At 36.9% G+C, this 26,969-nt stretch overlaps 3 protein-coding genes across 16 annotated transcripts in view; 1 reads left to right on the top strand and 2 right to left on the bottom strand.

Annotated features, from left to right (window-relative positions):
- The window catches only part of LOC118279795 (PC4 and SFRS1-interacting protein), a 29,643-nt gene extending 12,089 nt beyond the window's left edge, over window positions 1–17,554 (bottom strand). Inside the window, exons 1-14 of the mRNA XM_035599572.2 lie at window positions 17,461–17,554; window positions 17,180–17,331; window positions 15,380–15,435; window positions 14,948–15,110; window positions 14,145–14,255; window positions 13,465–13,545; window positions 12,812–12,996; window positions 10,671–10,842; window positions 10,167–10,203; window positions 6,073–6,237; window positions 5,460–5,561; window positions 4,246–4,380; window positions 3,149–3,330; window positions 476–602 (exon numbers count right to left, since the gene is read on the bottom strand). Coding sequence (XP_035455465.1) covers window positions 476–602; window positions 3,149–3,330; window positions 4,246–4,380; window positions 5,460–5,561; window positions 6,073–6,237; window positions 10,167–10,203; window positions 10,671–10,842; window positions 12,812–12,996; window positions 13,465–13,545; window positions 14,145–14,255; window positions 14,948–15,110; window positions 15,380–15,435; window positions 17,180–17,260 — 1,597 coding nt within the window. The 5' untranslated portion in view covers window positions 17,261–17,331; window positions 17,461–17,554. The remainder of the gene's footprint in view (window positions 1–475; window positions 603–3,148; window positions 3,331–4,245; window positions 4,381–5,459; window positions 5,562–6,072; window positions 6,238–10,166; window positions 10,204–10,670; window positions 10,843–12,811; window positions 12,997–13,464; window positions 13,546–14,144; window positions 14,256–14,947; window positions 15,111–15,379; window positions 15,436–17,179; window positions 17,332–17,460) is intronic.
- LOC118279801 (uncharacterized) lies at window positions 7,701–9,652 on the bottom strand. The gene has a single exon (XM_050702398.1). The coding sequence runs from the start codon at window positions 9,152–9,154 to the stop codon at window positions 8,090–8,092; it is 1,065 nt and encodes a 354-aa protein (XP_050558355.1). The 5' UTR covers window positions 9,155–9,652; the 3' UTR covers window positions 7,701–8,089.
- A 698-nt stretch (window positions 17,555–18,252) lies between the features above and the next one.
- The window catches only part of LOC118279793 (phosphatidylinositol 4-phosphate 5-kinase type-1 alpha), a 96,032-nt gene continuing 87,315 nt past the window's right edge, over window positions 18,253–26,969 (top strand). For 11 of the 14 annotated variants that reach the window (XR_007706699.1, XM_050702315.1, XM_035599558.2 and 8 more), the window contains exons 1-2: window positions 18,253–18,556; window positions 18,685–18,728. Coding sequence is in view for 13 of the 14 variants with exons in the window: in XM_050702315.1 (XP_050558272.1) it covers window positions 18,460–18,556; window positions 18,685–18,728 (141 nt within the window). In the remaining variant the exon portion in view is untranslated. The remainder of the gene's footprint in view (window positions 18,557–18,684; window positions 18,729–26,969) is intronic. The other 3 variants (XM_035599565.2, XM_035599566.2, XM_050702317.1) reach the window with 1 other exon arrangement.

Raw genomic sequence — 26,969 nt, forward strand, 5'->3', positions numbered from 1 at the left:
CTGTATACTCGTTTGCCGCTCTATACCACAAAAAGTCCTAAATAATTAGGGGTTTAGCATAATGTTACCGCGCACTATGAAACTTTCAAACCGATTCCTGGATTCAAAGCCAGAGTGTGACGTGTTTTCGAGTGAAAGAAGATTATTTTTGTCGGAACGTTTGAAGTTTTGCGAAAGAGATGGATGAATGAATATTTAATAATTAATATTTATATTAATTTTCTGAATTTTATATTTTTTAATTTTTGTAAGGTATTGAATAGTGTCATTGGCTTGTTTTTTTTTTTTTTTTTTTGAGGGGGGAAAGTCATCCAATGACTTCTCCCGCCTTGGGCAAGGCGAGAGGGAGTGTCAGACTCTTACTGACTAAAAACCACCCCGTTCCTTCTCCTGCTAGGTAGTCCGCAGCTCCGGATCAGGTCATTGGCATGTACCGTTCTATTCTATTCAAATAAATAAATAATTGTGAACTTACTGAAAGGTTCGTGTATTAATTCCAGTAGTTCGTCAGCGCTGAGGTTGCCGGTGGCCTTCTTGAACCTCATCACACGGTTCGTGAAATATTCCCAGAAAGACAGGCCTTCCAATGGTGTGAATAGATCCTGGAACAAATTATATTTTTTATATGTAAGAAAATAAATAAAGGCAAGAGTTAGTTATTTAGGTAATTCCAAAATTTCTTAGTAGCAGCACAGAGTCTGGAATGGCAATAGACTCACCCCCTATTACATGGGACTTATAACACAAATGGTCAAAAGTGGGTATATAGCGGCATTACGTATCGTAATGAGCACCTCTGCCTACCCCTTTGGGGATAAAAGGCGTGACGTTGCTTTTGTTGCAAGATAACTCTTATTTATTATATTTTTTTCGGTTTTTCGAAAATTTCTCAGTAGTAGCACGGAGTCTGGAATTGTGTCCAGTATATGGCAATAGACTCACCCCCTATTACATGGGACTTTTTTTTTTTTTTTTTTTTTTTTTAATATGTTTATTTACATTTGTTCTCCACGGACTCTTGGTCCGTGCCCTTGTCATACAATTTGTTTTTCTTTTTACAATAAATCTTATCAATATGGTATCTACCTTACACACTACAATTAACCACAACTATTAAATTTTAACTACAAAAATACTTACGATTAACATATTTGTTTTTTTTTAATCAACTAAATTAAATTTACCGGCGGCTCTGCCAAGTCAGTCCACCAGCGCGCTGGGAGAGCCGACCTGCCCCAGCAGAAGGCACTCGTTCACGAGTATGACGTGTGTGTCAGCAATTGGTCCGGTCAACCATTTTGTTGGGAACGGAACAACCCAACACACAGCGCCACCGACTGTAGGACATTTATGTGTGCATGACGCCTCAACCCCTGTCGGGTGGGCTGACTTCAACAGAGCTTACAGAAGTCAAAGAGTTACCAATTATATAATTATATTCTTATTTACGTTTTCCGCATACACATTACCTCCCGCTATATAATTTTTTATTTTAGTCCGAGGAACATTTCTCGCCCAAAAGCGCCCCCACAACTGCCGCGTCTCTGTGTTTGATGGCCATTTTCAGGTTGTAGTCCATAATCCCATGGTCGCTCTCTTCAGCAGCCCTTCTGATCAATTTACTTATCGCGTCATCACAGTTGTCCGTGTAGTAGATGCAACTATGTGTGTGACGCGAAATTGCAACTACTGCATGTGGTACGCTATCATGAATTTTTTGCCTCTTTGTTGCTGTGTTCACAACTACCACCTTCGCGGACGAAAGTCCCTGAGCCTCGTGTATAGTGAGGATGCGTGATCCCTCGCCCGACCCGTATCCCTGGTTCTTAAGGGATTCCTTTTCTGCCTGGGTGTGTACCAGGTATAAGGTGTCGGGGAGTGATTTTGGGATCATCGCTCCCGAGAATCTTTTTGTCTCGAGGGATCTCACGCCCGACCTGGACGAGTATATGCCACTGTAAACTGTGTTGAGAGCATAGGCCACGTCCATCGGATTCCTGTGGGTACACAGCAACTCCTGACTTATGGGTGTGATATGTGTAGGGCGGCCGTAGTGGAGAGGGAAGAGGTTGTCACGATCAATGAACGGGAGCTGATTTATGTCACCAATTAGCAGGACCTCCTTGGCTAAAGTTATTCGGGCGGCCATCACCACGGCTCCAAAGTGGTTCATAAGAGCCTCGTCTACCATTAGTCGAGTGCAGCTCTCTCGCCCCTTCAAGCCGTTTACTAAGATGGACGCCATTGTTCGAACCCTAGATTTGACTAGTAGTCCCCCAAATCGGCAAGATAGTTTGCCTCTGAGGTCATTTGCTGCTTCAGTTGTTGTGGTGACAATAAAATCTTTGTCCGCATCAAATTGATCCACTATCCAAGTCGTTTTACCGCATCCAGGGACCCCGTTCGTCCAGTGAAACCTCGGAGTGCACCAGTTCTCAAAGGTTATGCCGTCCGGTCCGGATTCCGATATGGATTTTACCATTTCTAATATCCCATCGTCTAGCATAATCCTGGTACACTTTGCAACCACCACTAGGGAATCGTTGGGGGGAGTTTTAAACTTCACTACTCCGCATCGATTTGATTCCTTCTCGTCCAGCGACACAAATCCTGCAGTGGCGTTGTAAGCTGCCATACTACGACTTATAGAGGTTCCTCTCAGCACTCTCGATGTATTATTGTCGTATATGTCGTATATGATACATGGGACTTATAACACAAATGGTGAAAAGTGGGTGTACATTGTAGTTTTGACATTGAATAATTATTGTGATTTTATTGGATTGACGTAAAGCTATTATTTTTTTTTAATGTTTAATGTGCCGACGTTTGGCCGCTATCTCGCCTGATGGTAAGTGACGATGCGGCCTACGATGGAGCACGTCTGCCCATAAGCAACCTATTCACTCGGGCTTTGAAGACACCCAGGTTATACCCATCAGGAAACACAGACTCCGGCAAGGAGTTCCACTCCCTAGCAGTTCGCACAAGGAAGCTTGAAGCGAAGCGCTTCGTGCGTGTGGGTGGGATATCCACCATGAAACGGTGACGCCTCGCCGATTGTCTTGTGGTTCGATGATGGAAAGGACTAGGAGGAATCAAGTTGTACAATTCCCCCGCATAGTATCATGAAGAACAGCGTACTTACCCTCATCTTCTTATAAACAGCATCAGCCTGTTTCCTGATCTTGTGTGCTTGTTTGGTGAATACAAGCGCGGCGCTCTCCGACAGTTCCCAGGACGGTGTGTTGCCGACGTATGCGCGCATCCGTTTGATAGTCTCCAGGCAGGTAGGGTGTTTTAACAGCATTAGTGGTTTTATGTCTAGGGCTGAAAAAGAAAAACGGTTTTCTTAAACAAAGGAACCACCTTTAAAAGTTATAAAGCGAATCCCCAGTTTTTTAAGTCGGTTAATGTATAATTTAATTATTATGTTATCGGCTTACTCACGTAACTGTTTGAGAGTTGTGTGTCGCGGAATGCTACTTATGAATAGCAGTCTCTAGCATGGCTTGAAACTAGTCGAGTTCCTCGTCAAACAGTTACGTGAGTAAGCCGATAACATACTAATTAATTTAGTACGTCTCACGAAAGTTACAACAAACGACGAACTAAATAAAATAAAATAAACCAAATTTAATAAAGACGTACTAAATTAATTAAATTATTGACTTACTCACGTAAGTGTTTGACGAGGAACTAGAAGAAAACGCAATTAAAAATATACCAAGGGCAATAAAAACTATAACATAACTTTTTGCGACTTTAGGGTAAAAATGGTCCCTTGAGTGTTACGTAATGTTTAGAGAGGGGGAAGGGGTGTACAGAAATCCGTTACGTTGCGTTACAAAGGGGGAGGAGGGGGGGTAAAAATCTTAAAAATTGCGTTACGTGATACTTGAACGCTTGAAACTATAAGCTGATATGGGTGATAGGATACTTTTTGACACCGACAAAGCGGCTGGCAGAAACTAGTTAGCAGTAAAATACTAAAACTATATATAATATACTAAAACAGATGTTAGTATCTACACTAATATTATAAAGCTGAAGAGTTTGTTTGTTTGTTTGTTTGAACGCGCTTATCTCCGGAACTACTGGTCCTATTTGAATAATTCTTTTTGTGTTGGATAGTCCATTTATTGAGGAAGGCTATAGGCTATAAAACATCACGCTATGACCAATAGGAGCCGAGCAGAGCGGGTGAAACCGCGCGGCAGTAGCTAGTGTAGTAATAAAACTCACCCAACAAGTCGTCGAGGAGTTTCAAACACATATCAGTGTCTGCCTTCTCCAAGGACAGGCAAGTCTTTATCTTCGCGTCCAATTCTATCATCTTCATCTCAGTCTTCAAGAACTGTACTCGAGATTTCTTCTCTTCTGTAAAACGAAAAACAATGTTCAGTTATTTATTTATTTATTACTATAGCTGCCTCATTGGCCGGACAAGGGGTCTCGGGCAAAGACCTTTTTTTGATGGAACACGAGCAGACGTATCACCTGATGGTAAGCAATCGCCGCCGCCCATGGACACGTGAAACACCAGAGGCGTTACTAGTGCGTTGCCGGCCTTTTGGGGGTTAGGAATTTAAGGGTTGTTGGGGAATCGGGGGTTGGGAAGAGGAGAATTGGGCCTCCTTGGCTTGGGACTTGTAGCCTTCTTTCGGTTTTTCGGAATTGTGCCCAGTATATGGCAATAGGCTCACCTCACCCCCTATTACATGGGACTTTTAACACTAATAGTTATAAAAGGGTGTCCCTACATTGTAAGCGGCATTACGTGCCGCAATGTGAACTTCTGCCTACCCCTTTCGGGGATAAAAGGCGTGACTGTATACAAATGTGTTTTACACTATTGTTTATTTATTTTTATTTATTTATTATAAGGCATGTCAACAGAATAAACACCAACATTAATGAAAAGCAAGATGAAAACACAATATCATGTGCTTATGCCAATTATAGACATGCACCACATTCACAGTATTAACACAGTTAGAATATTATACTGATTGGATATTAAGATTGAATATATCTATATATTAATACGTGAGGCAAAAACTTTGGACCGCTTTTTACGAAAATTGCGCGGACGTAGGAGCATAAAATTTGGTACACTTATAGTTTATGTGTAGGAGAAGTGCAGAACGCTAATATTTTTCAAAAATAATGCTTATAAAGTACATTAAATCAATAAATAAAACATTACACACACATGCATAGTATCTGATCGTATTTGATAAAACGTCAAAATCGATAGACATTGCGATGATATTCTCACGTCTCATATGAAAAGAGTTTTATAAAAGAGTTTGTTTGAGTTTCAGTTAAATAAAAATTATCCTTGAACGTATGTTAAGTGGTATTGTAAATTAAATCGTATATGGTTGAATTTCGACCACTAGGCGACCACTAGTTGTTAATTAATAAATAAATAAATACATAAACTACATACTCACCAGTTTCCCTTTCTTTGTCGAGCGTTGCCTTCTCTTCGTCAGTGAGGTTCAGATCCGTCACCAGCTGCGCCACGACCGAGTTATATGATATGTGACCTTTTTCTGTAAACAAAACATACATTAATTAAATTAATTAATTAATTTAGATGGTTATAATGTCAAATGAATGTAGCTGACACTGACTATAATAGGGATGATGATTCGGTAAAAAAAAATATTACAACTTTTCAACTTTACAATATTCTCCTTAATTTTCGAGTTTTTCTAGCCAAATTTCTAGAAATAAGTCTACTATATCAGTATCTAGTATCATACAAAGTTCATAGAAAATATCGTTTTTGACATTTCGAAAAATGTATTGAATTTGACTAGTAGGAAACTAGCTTATAGTATATATAGACTGCACGGTTGGTGCGGTGGCTGGGCAACTGGCTGCCGTGCAACGTGTTGTTTGGGGCTCGATTCCCGCACGGAGCGACTCTTTGTGTGATCCACACACTGTTGTTTCGGGTCTAGGTGTCAAAAATACTTTTTTTACAATATTTCTGATACATTATTTGATAATTTACCTATTGTATAAATATGTAGGAACAATGTAACAACAATAACTTACCTAACTGCATTTTCAATGTAACAGCATTAGTAGCAGCCTGTTTGTCCCACTGCAGCCTTGAAGCCTCATTCTTAAAGCTGCTAGGCCTTGACTGGAAGAGCTTGATCCCAACATACCGCCCCGATGGTAGGTAAGCTATTAGTATGTTCTCTTTCTCTGCATCCTCTGTGAAAATGAACAGGAATCATCAAACGTCACGCCTTTTATCCCCGAAGGGGTAGGCAGAGGTACACATAGTATGTAATGCCGCTATACAATGTACACTTACTTTTCACCATTTGTGTTATAAGAGCCATGTAATAGGCGGTGAACCTACTACTGAGAAATTTTCGAAAATCCGAGAAACGCCCAGTAACACTTTGCCTGACCCGGGAATCGAACCCGAGACCCCTTGTCGTACTTGCGACCCCTCGACCAATGGGGCAGTGGAAAGTAATCACACTAATATTATAAATAATTGTATAATTATGATAGTTTGTTTAGATGTTCGTTGCTCTGAAACCACTGAACAGATTTTGGTGAAATTTGGTATACAGGATATGTATGAGGTGACTTGGGGATAGGATAGCTATTTAACGCACGGGTACGCAGGCGAAGTCGCGGGCAGAAGCTAGTAATATAATTGCCAGTTAGCCGAGCTAAAGCCTTCACAGAGGAATAAATGAGCGTCGATAGCCAACTTTGGTTAACACATTGAACGCCGTGGTAGTCACCGGTGACCGACGTTAGCGGAGGATTTGCCTTCAACAGTTTTCTATTGGCAGTCAAAGACTTAAGAATGGTAATCTACAGACTGCAAATTCTATACAGTATTACATCTTTTTTTTTAAACATTGACCCACATTAGCATGTTCTCCTGTGTCTTGGGTTTAGTAGTGCATTATTCTTCAACAACCTTAGAAATTATATAACTAGGAATGAGTTACATTGGTACCTACTGTTTAGATATTAAACCTTATGACACACACGACGTACATTTTCTAAACTACTACTATTTAACAACAGCCTTACGCAGGAATCAACTTTGTTACTCATAAAGCGCTTTCCACCACTCGACCCATAAACTGCCGTAAAATCGGGTTTGTTTGACTTACCGCCGAACTCAGAGAGGCATTAAATGATTATTTAACCCAGTCCTTAGCTATCGTTTTCGGAACGAAATCGTTACTGAAGAATAGTTTAAGTAATCATTAAATGACTCTGAGTACGGTAGTTAAAAACAAGGCCAAAATAACTAATTATTGTTACTAGTGGTCGCCTAGTGGCCGAAATTCGACCATATACGATTTAATTTACAATACCACTTAACATACGTTCAAGGATAATTTTTATTTAACTCAAACAAACTCTTTTATAAAACTCTATTCATATAAGACGTGAGAATATCATCGCAATGTCTGTCAATTTTGACGTTTTGTCAAATACGATCAGATACTATGCATGTGTGTGTAATGTTTTATTTATTAATTTAATGTACTTTATAAGTATTATTATTGAAAAATATTAGCGTTCTGCACTTCTCCTACACATAAACTATAAGTGTACCAAATTTTATGCTCCTACGTCCGCGCAATTTTCGTAAAAATGGATATAAAGTTTTTGCATCACGTATTAATATATAGATTCTTAATCAGTACCATTAGTAATACATACATACATACATATCGTCACCCCTTTAATCCCCGAAGGGGTAGGCAGAGGTGCACATTATGGCACGTAATGCCACTGTGTACACCCACTTTTCACAATTTATGTTGTGAGTCCCATGTAATAGGTGGTGAGCCTATTGCCATTACCATTAGTACTAGTTTGTTTTATGTTCAAAGTAATCAAAAGGAGAGCGTGTTCGGCGCTGATTGGTTGGTTTATTCGAGCTGGCCAATCAGAGGACCGAACGCGCTCTCGTTTTGATTATATTAAACATAAAGCAAACTGATACTAAGGGTACTACTCATTGAATTGTGACACGAAATCAAACACGAACCAATATTTAAATATCAATTTTATTCCTAAAACCCTACTTTGCCAACTTTTTCTTCATCAAACTATTCTCTTTAGGATACATATTAACAATTTTCAAAATCACATCCATCTCTTCATCGGTTCTTTCAAACATTTCTCCAACATTTTTGATATAATCAGAATATTTTAAATTAAAACCTATATCACCATATTCTGTGGTCATTGGCACTGGCTTTTTGTCATCACTACACACAATATTACTTTTAAATAGATTAAAAAACTCATCACCTTGTGGTATTCTATGAGTTTCGGTTTTAAAACTATTACAATCCAAGTTTTTATAAGTTTTACTAAGTGATGTAACCGAACAGAAAGATAGATTTTGATTCTGAGACAAACTTTTCACGCTACATCTATCTGAATTTGATATTTGAGTAAATGTTTCAAAATTTTCTTCTAAAATTGTGTTTTCATCTTCTAAAATGTTAATGGAACTTGATATTATACTGCCCAGTTTGTTTGAAAGCATCCTTTTCGGTAGAAAAACTCCTTTGTTAGTAATTTTAGTTTTTTCTTGAGAGTCTATAGCATTATTTACATGTAGAGATTCATTTACTACTTGAGAATGACCAATATTGTTATAATTCGATTCTGTGTATTCTATATTCGTTATATTTGGAGTATTTTCCAAAGTTAATAGATCAGGAAATGTATAAATATCGTTGTTATTATGTGATATTTCCGTCAGACTTGTATCACAAACATTGGTGATAAGATCTTGGTTAGATATGGATGTTGGTTGCAAATGTTGGTTTGAATCATGTTTGGGACCAATATTGGTTGTAGAAATATTGTTTTCACTGTTAGTAGTACATTTTATAGGTGGAACAAATTTCTTAGGTTTTGAAAGCGATTTTTTATCGTTTTTCTTTAAATTCTTCTGTTTTCCAAATGTTGGTATTATTTTAGTTTTAGTTATAGGTTGTGCGTTATCTTGGTTCGATTTTGCATCTAAAAATGTTAAGAAATTTATTATTTTTCGTATATTATTTGTAATGTTAATATCTATTAAAATTAACCGGTAATATAAAATGTATTTACGTAAATTACATAACATCATATGTACAACATAATATGTATGCACAAAATTCGCTTTTCTTCGTAAATTCGATTATCCAAATGCCTAACGACAATAATTAGTCCGGTTAATCGAGTTTCTACTGTAATTAATTTAATACATTCATTTGCAAACCACATTTCAACAACCAAATTACAGTTATCAACATTAAAAATCCATTAAAAATCTTTCAATTTTCATTTAATTTAAATAATCAATATCAATTACTTATAGAAACATATTACCTTCACACATTTGAACATCACTCGATCCAATACTATTCTGATAGCTCTTCAAATAATCGTCTGTGACGAAATTATCATCAAACTGACTGAATATATCATTTTTCAAACCAAATTGACTATTTTCGTGATTCACACCTTCCATATTTAACGTAATTTTAATTAAAACAAGAAAAATATTCTTTGTCGTAAACAAAACTTCAATATTTTCGCGGCAAATAAAAATGTTTGAAAATGGAACACGTTTACGCGGAGTTTTTTTTTTAGTAAAGATATGAACGCTATTCAGCCTATGTTAAAAAAGGTTTTATAGTCGTAAATTTTTATTTACTTTTTTAAATAATTATTTAATACACTTTTTTACGATTTTATGTGTAAATGTAAATAATTTTTGATATTATATTGGTCAAGTGGTTGTACGCCAAGTTTCTAATCGTGAATTATTAGGTTCTATGTATTTTGAAATCCTGTATGATCGCTGTGCGTGGATTATAGCTATGTTTTTGTCAAATCTTTGCAACTCGAGTCTTTTAAGTAGAAAGACTTAGGTAGTTTTTTTTTTTATGTATGCTAATACGCTGACGAGTTTGTTTAGCTTTTTGAACGCGCTAATCTCCGGAACTACACGTTCGATTAGAATTATTTTTGTGTTGGATAGTCAATTTATCGAAAAAGGTTGTAAGCTATACAACATCACGCTACGACTCGTAGGAACCGAGTAGAGTGGGTAAAATGCCGGAATAATTAGTAATGTATAAATGGGATATTCTTACCTGACTTAAACGGCTCTTTCAGGTCCTCAAGTTCAGACTGTAAAGAGACACAAACATTAAGTTAGACAGAGATGTATTGTATACTATTCATTAGTAAATGGTTACACATATAATAGGGATGATGAAAAAATTAAAAGACCACTACAGAATCAACTTGCACGGTTCTCCGAAATCTTCAATTGATTTTGTCTGGACTTTAAAAGAGACTATGACCTCTGAGTTTGTTTCGGCATTTCTTCTCAGAGTAGTCGGATAGGAAATGCCGACCTCATCTATTAAGAGATTGACGTGTAAAAGAGTTACATTATACAATATCATACATACATACATAACCTCACGCCTGTCTCCCATGGGGGTAGGCAGAGACAATGGAACGCCAATTGCCACGGTTCTTACACACTTCTTTCGCTTCATCAACAGTCATCAGTCTTTTCATGCTATCTATCCTATATCTTTTCATACAATATCATTTATCATAGTAATATGGCACTTGATGTAACATACCTGTGTAACAGCATTGAACTGTTTAATATTCTTGTCCGGTACTTTCTCCTTGGGCTCAGCCTTCTCCTTCTCCTTCTCTTTGTCTGGTGTCGGTGCCGGGGACGCGCCACGCCGCTTCTTCGGAGCCGGAGATGGTAGTGTCGCATTATCTTCTGTTTGTTCGTCTATATACCTAGAAAAAAGGAGGTAAGAGTTATTAAACTGTATTAAAAAGTGTCATAATACCAGTAGAGTCTGTTACTCTTTACGTTAGTGTCGTAAGATTTAATTTAATTTAATCTATACTAATATTATAAAGCTGTTTGTCTGTTCGTTTGTTTGTTTGATCGCGCTAATCTCCGGAACTACTGATCCGATTTGAATAATAATTTTTTTTGTTGCGTAGTGCATTTGTCGAGGAAGGCTATATTATATAGGCTATAAAACATCACGCTACGACCAAAAGAAGTCAAGCAGAGCAGGTGAAACCGCGAGGGAAGTAGCTAGTCATATATAATTGTGGTTGGCCGTCTCCATTGAACCAACCAATAAGTACCCTTAGTATGAGGTTGCATGTACATTGGACAAAAACGAAACGAAAGCGCGTTCGGCGTTTCTCATTAAACGTAAAGCAAACTTGTGCTAAGGGCTTTTTATGGTATAAGCCGGTAAACGAGCAGACGGATCACCTGATGGTTAGCAATCGCCGCCGCCCATGGACACTCGAAACACCAGAGGCGTTACAAGTGTGTTGTCGGCCTTTTGGGGGTTAGGTATTTAAGGGTTATTGGGGAATCGGGGATTGGAATGATTGGGAAGGGGGTAATTGGGCATTAGGAAACCTCACTCTCACGACGAAACACAACGCAAGTGTTGTTTCACGACGACGGTTTCTTGTGAGGCCGTAGTTTCACTCCGGTCGAGCCGGAGCCAGAGTAATCGGGCCGGTTGGTTCATGTACGGTGGTGCATGCCTATCAAGCATCGAAAACGCTCTCGTTTCGATCTCTTTAAACGTAAACTCGTACTAAGGATACTGATAAACCTATACCTTTTAAACTAACACCAACGCGTCTGTATGCAGATTTATTTATTTATTTTTTATATTAAATGGGCCGACGTTTGGCCGCTATCTCGCCTGATGGTAAGTGATGATGCGGCCTACGGTGGAGCACGTCTGACCATAAGCAACCTATTCACTCTGGCTTTGAAGACACCCAGGTTGTACCCATCAGGAAACACAGACTCCGGCAAGGAGTTCCACTCACAGATTAAGGCAAATCCTCTTATGTAAAAGAGGTTCACAATCCAGTCCAGCAGTGGACTGTCAAAGGCTATTCATAATGAAAACGTATGTCCGTCACAATCGCAAACGCAGTTCAGATCTCAAAAACTGCATTTCGGCAAGTGACAATTTACTATATGGATTTTTACAACACAAACTGATGTTTTGACAGTATGTGTAGCCATAGCTTTAATCCAAGTTATATAGGGTGGCTGGTAATTAGTGAACGATATTTAAACACGTGATTGTACTCATGATTACAAACAACTTTCACAAAGAAACTTTTTTTGTATACTCATTACTTTTATTTTTGTCATTCACAACAAGCTATTAGCAGCGAGACACCCGCGCCCGTGTTATCGGAAGATTAGTAGAAGGTATTTTGGAACTTAAAGCGCGCGAGCCAACTACACTATGGCCTATGGCCACCTCTTATAGGAGCTAAGCAGCGGATGAAACCGCAAAGGAGTATAAATGCGAAACTTTGTAAGTTTTTATGTATGTTTATTATTGTTACTCAATCACGTCTAAACAGCTGAAGAGTTAAGGATAAAATTTGGAACAGGGGTAGATTATGTTCTGAAATAACACATAGGCTACTTTTTACCCCACAAGCATGTGGGAGAAGCCGCTGGCAGAAGCTAGAGAATATAAAAAAAATTACTGCACGGTTGGCGCGGTGGCTGGGCAACCGGCTGCCGCGCAGCGTTTGCGTATTCCCGCACGGAGCAACTCTTTGTGTGATCCACAAATTGTGGTTTCGGGTCTGGGTGTCATGTGTATGTGAACTTGTATGTTTGAAAACGCACCCACGACACAGGAGAACATCCTAGTGAAGGGCAACGTTTTGAAAAAAAAATTAAAAAAGAAATCCTTACCTTTTCGGTCGTATCTTCCGCCCACTTCTGCTGACGATTTCTTCCTCTTTCTTCTCCTCGTCATCATCTTTAGCTGGCTCCTCCTTCTTCCCTTTGCCCCGAGGAGTCTTTGGCTCCTTCACCGGTTTCACCGGAGTCTCTTTGGCTTTGGTCTCCGGCTTAACCTTTTTAGGTTGTTGTTTTTGCTGTAAAAAAGAAGGATATACGATTAAGAATTATATTTTGTAGGATATAGTGTGATATAGGTCTAATTAGAGGACTCAGTGCCCCTTTATAGGTGCTGAAGGTGGCCACTGCGGTACAAAAAGTTAGTGAGGTAAAAATATTTCTCCCCAAAAAGCTAGGCGCCTTTTGAAGGTTTTATAAGTGATATAAATAAACTGTTTTTCTTTCTTTCTTTCATATAGTATGATTCTTATGTAAAAAGAACTATAACATCAGAAATAGAGTGACTAAAAAGAGATAATGTTGCAAATCTCAAGAACCGATTTACTTGAGCATAGTAAGCATAGTCAATGGACCACTTTAGGTTTCCATGGGCGGCGGCAATTACTTACCATCAGGTGATCCGTCTGCTCGTTTAACTTATACCATAAAAATAGGTTTGCTAACCTTTACTTGTACATACTAATTAATGAAGTTAGTGTACATACCTTGCCTTCATCGATGACGAGGTTGCCTGTGTCATCTGAATCTTCCACTGCAGCGTCATTTTGAGTCGTGTTTAGGGTTGGCTGGAAGACATATAATATTGCATGTTAGACATAATATTTACTACTTAACCGCTGTACTCAGAGTCATTTAATGGTTACTTAACCCAGGCTTTAGTAATTGTTTTCGGAACAAATTCGTTACTAAGGAATAGAAGAATGAAATAAATTATTTATTTGCCAAAAATGTAGGTAACAGATATAATAATATATAGGTAATAGTTTAAGTAATCACTATATGTGTCCGAGTGCGGCAGTTAGATATGATGAGTGACCGAAACTTCGGTTCATAATTCGTAATGCCTATGCGTAAATATGCCTTAGGAATAAATCAGATTATTGTTCCTAAGGCAAATTAGACGATCCGGCGCGCTGCGAACTACCTAGCGGGTTTACCGGGACTCCGTCTCGAAAACCAGATGAAGGAACGGGGTGGATTTTAGTCCGTAAGAGTCTGACACTCCCTCTCGCCTCGCCCAAGGCGGGAGAAGTCATTGGATGATTTTCAACCACGAAAAAAAAAGGAAATTAGACAAGTGCCTAGGGCGCCGCGTTACAGAGTGACGGTGGTGCCAAAAGAATTAAGGATAAGTTGTAGGTGACTAGTAATGTGTTCTACTCACTTCTTCAGCCATAGTTTCATCAGCGGCAGTGGTGTCCATGGCAGTTTCGTCCAAAGTGTCATTAGCAACAGAGTCATTCGCTTCCAGAGTCGAAGATTCAGCTGGTGGTACCTGGAAATAAAATAAATATTATTTTAACCCCTTTTCTGTCGGTATATGTATAAGACACAATAGAAAACACATTGTGTCTCGCGTAGATCTGCGTTCCGACAGACAATGGGTTAATGCCTTTGACTCCCGACAAAAAACTGTCAAAGGCAAATCCTGACCGGAGCGGCAATTAGGGTGCTTTTCCTCCAGAAATGTGATGGCAAAGCACCACAGTGTGTTTGTGATATGTAGCTATGCTATAAAGATGTAATAACTAAGCTATGAAACTATGTGACCGTTTCCACTGATACTAAGCTATGTAGCTGTGCGAGGAAGATGCACAGCCCGAGTTGAATCGATAGTAAGGAAACCATCCATAGCACACATCAATTTGGTCAATTCCATGATAATGTGCAATGACCAAGTCAAACTATTTTTACAAGATATTTTTGATGGTATTACAATATTCCATGGTACATATGTATATATATATTTTTTTATGGAATAGGTGGCAAACGAGCACCTGATGGTAAGCGATCAGCGCCGCCCATGGACACCCGCAACACTAGAGGAGTCACAGGTGCGTTGCTAGCCTTTTAAAAAGGAGTATGCTCTTTTCTTGAAGGTCGTATCGGTTCGGAAATACCGCCGACGCAAGCTCATTCCACAGTTTTGCTGTGCGAGGCAGAAAGTGAATAAAAATAATACATTACCTCAGCACCAATCCCAATAACTTGTTCCAAAGGTACATTATTAGCGAAATCATGCTCAATCTGCTTCACACCGTCGTTGAAGTCCCGTCGTTTCACGGTTTTAGTCAAAAACTTGTCTTTGTTCTCTGCATAGTCAAATATCATATTTGGGGAGAGATTTGCACTGAAAACAGAAAAATTACTTTGTTATGTTATACTGTACTAGTAGAAATGTTTTAAGTGTTTTTTAATGAAAAAGAGACCAGTAGAAAGTAAAATATACAGGTTTTTTTTTATTTTTGTGTTTGGTGTAATAAAAAAATCATTATATTATGTTATTAGAGTTCATTATATTATGTTTTTCGGCTTACTTATGATAATTGTTTGACAAGGAACTCAACTAGATTCAAATTGAATTGTTTTATTTTTAATTAATTAAAGTAAATAACTTACGTTTCTCCCGTGCCATAGAAATATACTAAATATTTCTTTCCATTTGGCTTGTGCACCTGAAACAAAATTAAATATTTGATTTTTATATATTGGTTTGATGCTCAAATTAACATTTATGACAATCATAAGGGTGCTTTTCACAAGAGATGTGCTATGCTACATTGCTGTGGATGCGTTTAGCCTCCGTCAATCATATTCATTGATACACATAGCTTAGCACTACTGGAAACTGACTCAGTGAAGCTATACATTGCATACTCGAGATATGCATCTTGGCAGCAACTTAGCTATTATTAACTATATATTCGTACCATAGCTATAGTAGTAGCCATACCCGTAACACTAATTCATAAATCACACAAATAACAATTTCATGGATTTAATCAAAACTTCTCACTATTATTAATGCAAATTTAATACAATGCAGTAACAACTGAAACTTTTAACTTATTTCCTCGAACATTGTACAAGTTTACATAAAAACTTAATTTACATTATTTCTGAATATTTTATTAAACTGATGGAAGCATTGTAATTACTATTTCCTCATGTTTTAAATAGAAATTGATTTTACAGTTAAATTTAACCTCTTTGTCTATTCTGTAATGCGGTGACTAGACAAGCAACTGTTGTTCTATAATTATATAATATTTGGATTCAACTTATGTAGGAACAACTATTGCCGCCATAGTCAGTCATTTAATGGTTACTTAACACATTCCTTAGTAATTGTTTCCGATACAAAATTGTTACTAACTGCCGCACTCAGAGTCATTTAATGATTACTTAACACATTAGACGCCATGTCGGACAACGTTGTCTGACACTAGTGGAGGAATAGCCTTTAACAGTTTTTTGTTGGCAGTGAAAGGCTTAAACTATTCCTTAGTAACGATTTTGTATGAAAAACAATTGCTAAGGAGTGGGTTAAGTAAACATTTAATGACTTCTGAGTATGGTGGTAAGGAATTTAAGTTTAAGTAATCATTAAATGTTTCTGAGTATGGCAGATAGTGTAATTCCTAAATTGTGGGTTGGAGTATGACATGTGTACCTATAATGATATTTGTGTTTATGGAAGACTACACAATAAAGTCAGTTGATATGAAGTAAGAAAAATGTGTAATTAACATGAAAAATTAATAAATATTCAGTCTTTTGTAAGTTTATCTACTAGATAGTAAACTTATAAGTCAATAAAACAAAAATTAATTTTAGAAATGTTACTAAACAGTGAATTGACAGATAAGAATTATCAGATCAATATTTTGTCCATTTCAATGTTTTTAACAATTATTTGTGCAATCTAGTACCAAATAAAGCTATTACAGAGTTATATAACACGTAATTATAGTAATCAGACGCATTTTATTACAAAAACAGCAAAATAAATTGATTTGATAAAACAACACAAATGTCATTCACCCCTTTGAATTTATGACAAAATATTGTTTTATCTATTGTTATTTGAGTGTAAAATTCGATAATAAGCACGGGAAATACGTATAAAGCGTGTAAATAACCCATTAGTTATCAAAAACAGTCAAAATAATCTGAAGCTTGAATTTAGTAGAACAATGTTATCAGATTTCATGAACAGTAGCTATGTCAATATCAAAAATGTAAATTATGTGGATAATAACGACATTATTTGCTTTCTGAGACCTTGGGGCACTGCGAAGGCGTCGGGACCGCGATACAACATGTCTTCCCGCGCTTACATCCAATCAGAGTACAAAGGGGACAGATTTTTCATTTTAACATTCAATGACAATAAAATCACTTGTCTTTCACACTCACCCTGGCCGGCCATGCTGGGTAGCCTTTTACTTTAGCGAAGATAAAGTCCCCAGCTTGGTATTCTCTTACTTTTTTTCCCATTTTCTATGAACGCCGCTGCAATACCTAATGTATTCCGATAATTCCAACTGCTCACAGCCTTTTCACAGAAACTGGAAACGAAACGTTATTGCACTGGTGAATTTTACTTATTTAACAACGAAATTGTTATGATTTATATGTTATTAATAACATTATTCATATAGACGCCAAGATAAGTAATAACCTATAAGAATTCTTACCGCGGCAACGAATTGACGGTAAAGAAATAAACATGGCGTTTGTTCACAATGGTGTTCCCATATTAAAATATTCAAAATCTACGGTAGGTTTTGGAGTTTTATGACTGCCATACACCGGGAAAGTTAAAAATCGATTTTATTTGAAGAAAAATAATCAACTAGAAAAAAGTTTGTTTTAATAGAAATTTTGTTAGATTTTAACTTTTGTTAGAACCTAGTTCATATGGTTGTTGTAACTTGTAAATGAAGATATTAATTGATAATGAGTTTAATAATCAAAAGTGCTAAACTTTTACTACAGTCTGATTACAGATGATTTAAAATATTCATCGCAGAACTTAGTAAACCCACGTTGTTTACAATATTTCCGTTCTTAAATTTTGGACATCTATCACACAAATTTTGCTTCAAAATAATTTTATTATCATAGAAATTACTAGCCGATACTAAAAGTGAATTTTCTATCAAAACTGTTCATAATTAGCAATCCTAAACTTCTTAAACAACTTATTCTCATCTTATATATTTTAGTCGTATCGAATTCAAATAATTCGTTTTAATTGTATCAACTCCGCTTCTTAATTTTTCTCTAAATTAATATTATTGCTCGCAAATTTTATTTGATTTCATTAATTAATTAATTGTTATAATTTACACTGTTATTTAACATTTACTTTTCTATTTACTTATCTATCGCTTTGGTTTCATTCATAAATACAAATGCTGCCTGTGCCGCTAACTGTACCATCCACCCACTTGAGTCTATTGTCTATACGCAAAAATATTAATATTTTAATTTGCAACCCAGTTACTATGAGTGGTCGTGTCAGACGGATGCTTCGGGCGAGCATTTTCGCGTAAACTAATTGATTTCTTCTAATTAAATTATAGTGAATCATTGTGTAAGCAATGCAAGTGTGATGTGAGCCATGCGAATTAATATTGTGCAAATATATAACGGAAAGACTTCAAAATAGGGGATGTAACAGAAAAATAAAAATGGCTTCAGGAGATACTGATCACATAGAAGTGATGGACTCTTCGGCTAGTAAAAAGTCTGATAACGCAACTGGACCTTCGGGCGCGGAAGAAGATGGTAGTACATTGTTAAATCCAATAATACAAGAACGCATTCCATTGTTGTAATCCCTTTGTAACAAGATAATAACGTTGACAACGAGGACAATTTTTACATAGCTCATCGGCCCATTTTCTCCTTTTCAGATCGAGACAAGAGCTCAATCGCTGAGAAAAATGCACCGTACGATGTAAGTGATAGATTAATTTGTTGTTACAGTGACTATTTCATTCATAACTGCGTGGAAACATGAAGTAATGTGGAGAAAGTTTGTGTAGAGATTGGCCAAATGAATTAAAGTAATTAGCATGCGAGATTCATTAAAAATTACGCGATGAGAACTCGCATAGTAAGACCATTGTGTGTTTAATATAGGCCCTGTTAGATTCACATTAAGAGCTTACGAAAATTTGTTATATATCACAGCTATATTCTGTGCATAGTAATGTTGAAATCATCAAAATATGTCAAGCACTTTCTGGGTTATGTCAGAGCGAAATTTGTTTTTAATGGTATCTGTTCTAGAGATAAAAGTGTGTTACATCACTGCCAGATTTGTTTTTTTTAATCTAAAACCATAAACAATCACATGCCTGTGTGTATTGTTCATTTAAATAGTGAGACTGATAAGTGCCCAATAAAATTGTTTGTGGAGGCCCTTTCTTTTTTTGCAATCATTCTTGATTGTGTATTGTGAAAAAATTCAACATTATACACGATAATTTTTTTCTAAACTTGCTATGGTAACAAAAATTATGCTAAGTATGTATGTTATTATGACTATATAGATCTTATTACATGGGACTCATAATATCTGGTGAAATGTGGGTGTTAGATTCTATAACTGCACCTTAGTCTACCAATTTGGAGATTTAAAAAAGTAAAATATGCAACTATTAGATAAACAGTCTTGAAACAAACAATCTTAAAAAAAATATTATTGAAATGAAGCTAGGTATTTTACCCATAATAAACATATAGATGAATTAAAACCCTCCTCCTATTTAGGAAGTCTTGATTGCTTCTGAATTTAAAGTCCTTTAAAACATGAAATGTTTCCAAGCATGTAATTTAATTTATACCAATCTCATCGACAATAGAAGTGCTTTTTTACACATAGCAAAAAGTATTTTTTGCCATAGTTCTCACAATATGGTGTGGTTTTCCCGAACATTATCTAACTTTATATTCGTATTCAAGGTAAAAAATTTTAAGTAAGGCCAATTCACTATGTATGATTATATTTTTTCAATAAGTTTTTTTTAATGGGTACCACATTTGATTTTCTTTACCACTTTGCCATTTTTTTTTCAGTCAGGTAATATTCCAAAGTCAAAGTCAAAGTCAAAGCATTTATTTCAATTAATCCTAAATAATAATACTTTTGAAACGTCAAATTGAATTGTCCGTCAGTCTGTCTGTCAGTGAAGCTAGGCGCTAAAATATTATCCTGAAAACTACATTAAAATTGGTTCAGCCAAATGTGTCACAATCATACATACTTACAGTAACAGTACAGGAGAAAAAGAGAACCGCTTATTTTGAAGTCTGTTAGAAATAAAAAGAAACATTGCCTCACACTGGGATTTACTCCTGAAAAGGGTGCATTAACAAACATACAAATTCATTTAAATACAAAACAATAATTACCTAAGTTTAATTGATGCATAATTCACCGTAACTTTTTATGTGAAATGTGTTAATTAAGTAACTAATCCAGAACAATTATTTATTAACCCCTTATATGTGACAACAGTAAAAAATACATTGTGTCTCACATGGATCCATGTTTAGGCATACAACAAGTTAAGAAAGAAAAATGCTTTATAATATGTTGTTTGCAAAAATCAAGAAAATACAATATACTAATATACTGAAATGTTTAACCCTAAAAAATACTTAGATCAATAGCTCAGAATCATAATAGTATTCTTATCAATACAATAATAATTCTTATCCTCCCATTGTCTTAGAATTCACAATTCTATTAGCATTATCAATTCTACACTTGGTATGCCTGTGACTCACAATCTCCTAAACAGCTGTTCAGATTTGGTTGAAACTTTGCATGAGAATAGACCATGACCTAATTCAACAATATTTTAAAGATATGTCTTTTTTCCTTAAAATAATGAGGGGAATAAATTGATAATTTTATCTATGTGTTATTTTTATAACAAATTATAAAAATAAACAAAGTGACACATAGATTTTATAACAAATTATTATTTATAGTATTGATAAATGTTTTTTTTATCAAACATTTGTTGTGAGGTAATCAGTTACAATATTTACTATAAATATCAAAATATCTGACATTTATGATATATATCAAGTTTGATATAAGTATATCCATTTTGTATGAACATTTTTAGGTAGATATATTTTTGGCTTGTTTTACGTAAACATAATCAATTATTTAAATAAAACTTAAATGTTTTTAATAGTTTTTTTATGGTTAAGTACATAAACTCAGACAAATTAATACAAAAGATGAATTCTTCTTCTAGATCTGCCAAAATTGATATGTATTACCTACATAAAGTCATTGGTTATATGTATATCATGATATATATCATTAATATTATATCCTTTGAAGCCTGATGACAATATGTAATTTTTTCGTAATATTTAATATTACAATTTATAAAAGTGTTAATCAGATTTACACATATGCACTTGGTAATTTTTTATAAATAATGGTATCCAATGACTTCTCCCTCCTTGGGCTAGGCGGGAAGCAGTGTCAGACTCTTACTTACTAACAACCACCCCATTCCTACTCCTGCTTTTCAAGCCGGAGCCCCGGTAAACCCGCCAGGTAGTCCGCAGCTCCAGATCATTGTAAATTGACCTAACAACACAGGAGTATATGCTATTTTTTCAATGATAGAGTAACAAACATACATACATACATCCTCACAAACATTCACATTTATAATATTAGTTAGTAGAACTCTCATACAGGTCGTTGAACTCATTATGGTAGGTTACAACAAAGTGCCTATTTGTTACATTTTATAGGCTGTAAACAGTAAGTTATATAATACTAGGTACATGTACACTCACACACGGCTTACATATGGAGATATACAAAACCAGTTTATCATAGTCTCGCTTTGTATGATCTTTCCACACATTCGACGGTCAGTTTATACTGGTTTAATAGCTTTAATGTGTAGTATAGTATAGTACTTTAACATGTACTATTGTCTATTTAAGTACTATAAAATAAACTTAAACTTTACATGACTTTCATCTTGTTTATCCTGTTTCTTTTATTTTTTGAGGGGCGAAAATTATCCTATGGCTTCCCTCGCCTTGGGCGAGGCGAGAGGGAGTGTCAGACTCCTACTGACTAAAAATCTCCCCGTACCTACTCCTGCTTTTCGAACCGGAGCCCCGGTAACCCGCATCTTGTTTATCCTGTTGTTTCAAGTGTGACTATTGAGTACCTAGTCTCAGGTTTTGTTCCTTGGCTTGACCAAAATAGGGATGTGTACCTTTTCCTTCTGGGAAATTACATTTGTTTTCAATGTAAATGTAACAGACTTATTAAGCTTTGTCTCAAAATCTTAAATAAAAAAATATACATAACTATCTGTCAATTTTTGCCCGCCAAACAATCGTCGTTGATCAGTTTTCGTCCTTATCTCTATAATTTCAAAGCTTAATATTGCCTAACAACTATTTACCATAGACAAACATACCTATAGTTCAAGACAGGCGAAGGCATCTAACAAACTGCCTTAGGAATCAGTATACAGCCTTTATAGAGGAAAAGTAAACAATGTTGGCTGATGGCCAATGGCGTTAAAAAGATAAAGAGCCATACCATATTACTGCGGTGTACTTAATGCGTATTTTTCTATATGTTTACTTCGTCTAGCCAGATATTTCAAGATGGCCCCAGTAGGGCTGATGAATCCAGAGCTGCGGACTACCTAGCGGGTTTACTGGGGCTCCGGCTCGAAAAGCAGGAGTAGGAACGGGGTGGTTTCTAGTCTGACACTCCCTCTTGCCTCGCCTTGGCGAGAGAAGTCATTGGATGATTTCTTCCTTAAAAAAACCAGATATTACAAGTAGATTTTCGATGTGGTAAAGCCATGCTTCAGCACGAATGGGCCGGTTCAACCGGAGTGATGCCACGGCTTCACAGAAAACCGTCGTGACATAATGTTTGTCTTATATGCAGCTGTATGAGTGAGGTTACCGAAGGCCTTATCTTCCCCCCTTCACACTCAAACTCTCAAAAGTAGAATTTGAAGGGGGTGATTTTTAGTTAGTAAGGGTCTGACACTCCCTCTAGTGTCTCACCCAGGGCTATATTTTTTATGGTACTTGTAAACCGGTAAACGATCAGTCGGATCACCTGATGGTAAGCAATAGTCGTCGCCCATGGACACTCGAAACACCAGAGGTGTTATAAGTGCGTTGGCCTTTTGGAGATTAGGAATTTAAGTGTTGTTAGGGAATAGCGGATTGGGAAGGGGGTAATAGAGCCCCACCGCTAACCTCACTCACACAACGCAAGCGTTGTTTCACGTCGGTTTTCCGTGAGGCTGGTGAGGTTATGTGAAAGTTTACTTCACAATTGATTACTTTTAAACTAAGAGACACTACAATGCAAGGATTTTGAAGCGTGTGTAATGATTGTCCTTCGCTTTATGTGAGAACTTGCGGGTGTAGTTTTATTGTTTTATAACTGTAGGCGTGTGATTGCATTTACTTTAATGTAAGAGGCGATTTCTTTTTGTGTGCAGTTCTTTAGGTGTTAGGATAGGCGTAATATTGCTTATTTTTTATGGGATACACCCATTGACACCTGCAACCTGCAACACCAGAGGAATTACAATTGTGTTGCCGACTTCTTGGGTTTAGTGATTTGAGCTTTGGAGATTCGGCGATTGGGGAGTTTGTTTGTTTATTAATTTAGCTGTTTCACTGTTTTCACAGTGAAACAGCTAAGAACAGAGTGGAATTCTTTGCTAGAGTCTGACCTGGGTGTCTTCAACGTCGGAGTAGATCGGTTGTTTATAGGAGTGTAAAAGAACTTTCATATCATACCGGATCCTGATTAAAAGTAGCCTATGTTAGATATTCGCTATAAAGTAGGCATTCCAATGACTAAAAAATTTTTCTAATCAGTCCACCCATTAGTTTCGGAGCCTATATCAAGTAAACAAAGAAACAAATCTTTGCTCTTTATAATATTAGTATTTTCTCTTTATTTCATCCTATCCAGAAAAATAACCCAGACAGCAATATAAGCTAGTTATTTATTAGCCAAAAGCGTAGACTGCTATATCATAAGTTACATAATATAATACATAGTCATGTCAGCCAAAGTATTATGTACGTAGGCCTTATATGAAACTACCAGGTTTTGGGTTAAATGAAGAAGTTTGTATGTAAACTAAAATCCTTTGGGTTGTACTAAGTAGTGAAAATAACTCTCTACATTAAACGATTTATGTAAATTTTCTTTAACTATTATTGTAATATTAGTCTCTCGTCCAGATTTTATTTGGTTTTTTTATTGGTTTGGCAGTGAATTTGATGACGGTTTCTTTCAGTTGTCCTATTAATGATGAATACTAGTTATAATAATGAAAAAAAATACAATTCGGTATAGTTTTCGCGACTTTGTTGCTCCCCCTATAAATGAGAAATGATATTTATTTCTGCAAGTAGGTTACAAAATAACACTTATACACGTCATCTTTGAAATAACTAGATGAGGCCGGCTATAGAAGGCGGATCATCATCTTCTTCATCAGCCGAGAGACGTCCACTGCTGAAAAAAGGCCTCCCCCTTAGTCTTCCACGTATACGAAATCTAATTCTGTTATCATGGTTAAAAGTCTTCCATCCTCTTTATTCTTAACGTCTGGTATGCCAGAACGTAGATCCAGCACCAACCTATTCCGGAGCTGCGGACTACCTAGCGGTTTTACCGGGGCTCCGGCTCGACAGGCAGGAGTAGGAACGGGGTGATTATTAGTCAGTAAGAGTCTGACACTCCCTCTCACCTCGCCCAGGGCGGGAGAAATCATTGGATGATTTTCCGCCCTCAAAAATAAAAGCGCCAACCTATACAAAAAAATGTCTTAGGTAGTATTACTTACTTGTCTAAGTATACAATATTTTGCTTTTTCTGCACTCAGACATAGTATATCAAGTTTACAAGACGATAAAGTTGTCTAATAGTGCCAAGAAAACATTTTAAAACAATTCCCTCTGCCAACTTTTGTAAGGAAAATGTCCTTGTCGCTTTCCGTTTACAATCGATAAGGAATCCTTTGCTGTGTGCTGATTATTTAGTAGTTAACAGTGTATACCTACTTACTCGCTCAGATTTTTCACTAAAGAGTAAAATATCAAATAAACATTCATATATACATACATACGTTACCAGTTCAAAAACCACTTTAGTCCTTATTATGCGTTAGAACCAATCCCCCCTAGATGAAGGCAAAGGACTTAAAAATCTTCTAGTATTGCGAGTGTTTTTGCGTACGGCGCCTCAAAGAGTCATCAGACCTCTACAGGTTGAGGCCAATAAGGCTGATGCCTGTTCCGGAGCTGCGGATTACTTAGCAGGTTTACCGGGGCTCCGGCTCGAAAAGCAGGAGAGGGAACGGCGTGATTTTTAATAAATAAGATTTTGACACTTCCTCTCGCCTCGCCCAAACCTAGAGAAGACATTGGATGATTATCCCCCCTCAAAATCCCCTGCTTGGGAGCTGACTGTTTACCATCAAGTAATCTGTCTGCTCATTACCCCTCATCCCATAACAGCTCTCACAAGTTTCTTATAACTATACCGAATCATCAAACTTGACCTCCAAACCAAACAAAACTCTCAGATCGTTGTACAAGTATATAATAAAGTCGTTATATTTCCGCGCTGCTAACATTGTAATGTATCGGAATATACCACCTCAGCCTCATTACGCGCAGACCTATCATTGTTTCGGACCATTGACCTTAGCAATTTAGGCGGTGTCCACATGACAGTGTGTCACAGAAGTACGACTCTGAATTATTATTGATTTGTGGATAATGTGAATTCAGTTATGTGTGTTTGTGTTGAATTTGATAGCTTCGTTGGCCAAGTGGTTGCAAGTACGGCTGCTGGGCAAGGGGTCTCGGGTTCGATTCCCGGGTCGGGCGAAGGCACAAACAGTACAGGCGACATTAAATAGAATAAAAAATGGAAATTGTAGACATAAATAAAAAAAAGCAAAAACACTAAAAATTATTGTTTTGTGCCCGACGCTTGCACCAAAAAGGTCCAGTTCAGCATGAATGCCAGACATCTAGTGCCTGACGCTGGTTTTCAACTGAACCTGTAGCTATAATTTTTTTTTGTCTATAAAAACGTTGCCCCACATTAGGATTTTCTCCTGTGTCGTGGGTGCGTTTACAAACATACAAGTTCACATACACATGACACCCAGACCCGAAACAACAATTTGTGGATCACACAAAGAGTTGCTCCGTGCGGGAATCGAACCCGCTACACGTTGCACGGCAGCCAGTTGCCCAGCCACCGCGCCAACCGTGCAGTCAAAATTAGTACTGGTACTTCTAATTGTGACTTTATTATGGTTACAAACGATGGTGGGTGGGCTATAAATAACTAAATGTAGGTGAAAGAAAGGTAGGTGGGTGGGGACACACTGCCAAGTTAGGAGTTGGAACTGTTCTCAAAAAACTTTTATGATATAGGTACTTTTATTTATAGAAATAACTGAAATATTTTTATGGCGGTTTCAAACTATTACAGATATAAGTTTTGGTAACTGACTTCTAGTGTGTCAAGATCACAGATCTTCTGTAAAATCTGACAAGCAAAGCATAGTTATTAAGTGTGGGAGAGTCATGCTTCGGCACGAATGGGTCGGCTCGACCGGCGTGATACCACGGCCTCACAGAAAACGACGTGAAATAAAGCTTTCGTTGTGTGAGTGAGGTTACCGGAGGCCCAATTCCTCCCTTCCCAATCTACGATTCCTCAATTAATTAATCTTTAATGTACACAGTAGAATTAAATAGTAATATACTACATAAGGTGAACTTAATGCCGCATTCTCTACCAGACTTATTTGATCTAATTTAATCTTATTTGTCTCAAGATTTATTCAGAAATAGCTTCTGTCAGTGGCTTCACTTGCGTTCCCATGGGATAAAAATAATCCTATGTTTTATCCCACTCTGGAGCTGCGGACTACCTAGCGGGTTTACCGGGGCTCCGGCTCGAAAAGCAGGAGTAGGAACGGGATGGTTTTTAGTTAGTAAGAGTCTGACACTCCCTCTCGCGTCACCCAAGGCGGGAGAAGTCCATAGATGATTTACCCTTCTTAAAAAAAGACCATAATCTATCCCTATTCCAAATATCATCGCGATCCCTTCAGTCGTTTTTGCG

The sequence above is a fragment of the Spodoptera frugiperda genome, chromosome 22 (genome assembly GCF_023101765.2).
Source record: "Spodoptera frugiperda isolate SF20-4 chromosome 22, AGI-APGP_CSIRO_Sfru_2.0, whole genome shotgun sequence".
NCBI lineage: Eukaryota > Metazoa > Arthropoda > Insecta > Lepidoptera > Noctuidae > Spodoptera > Spodoptera frugiperda.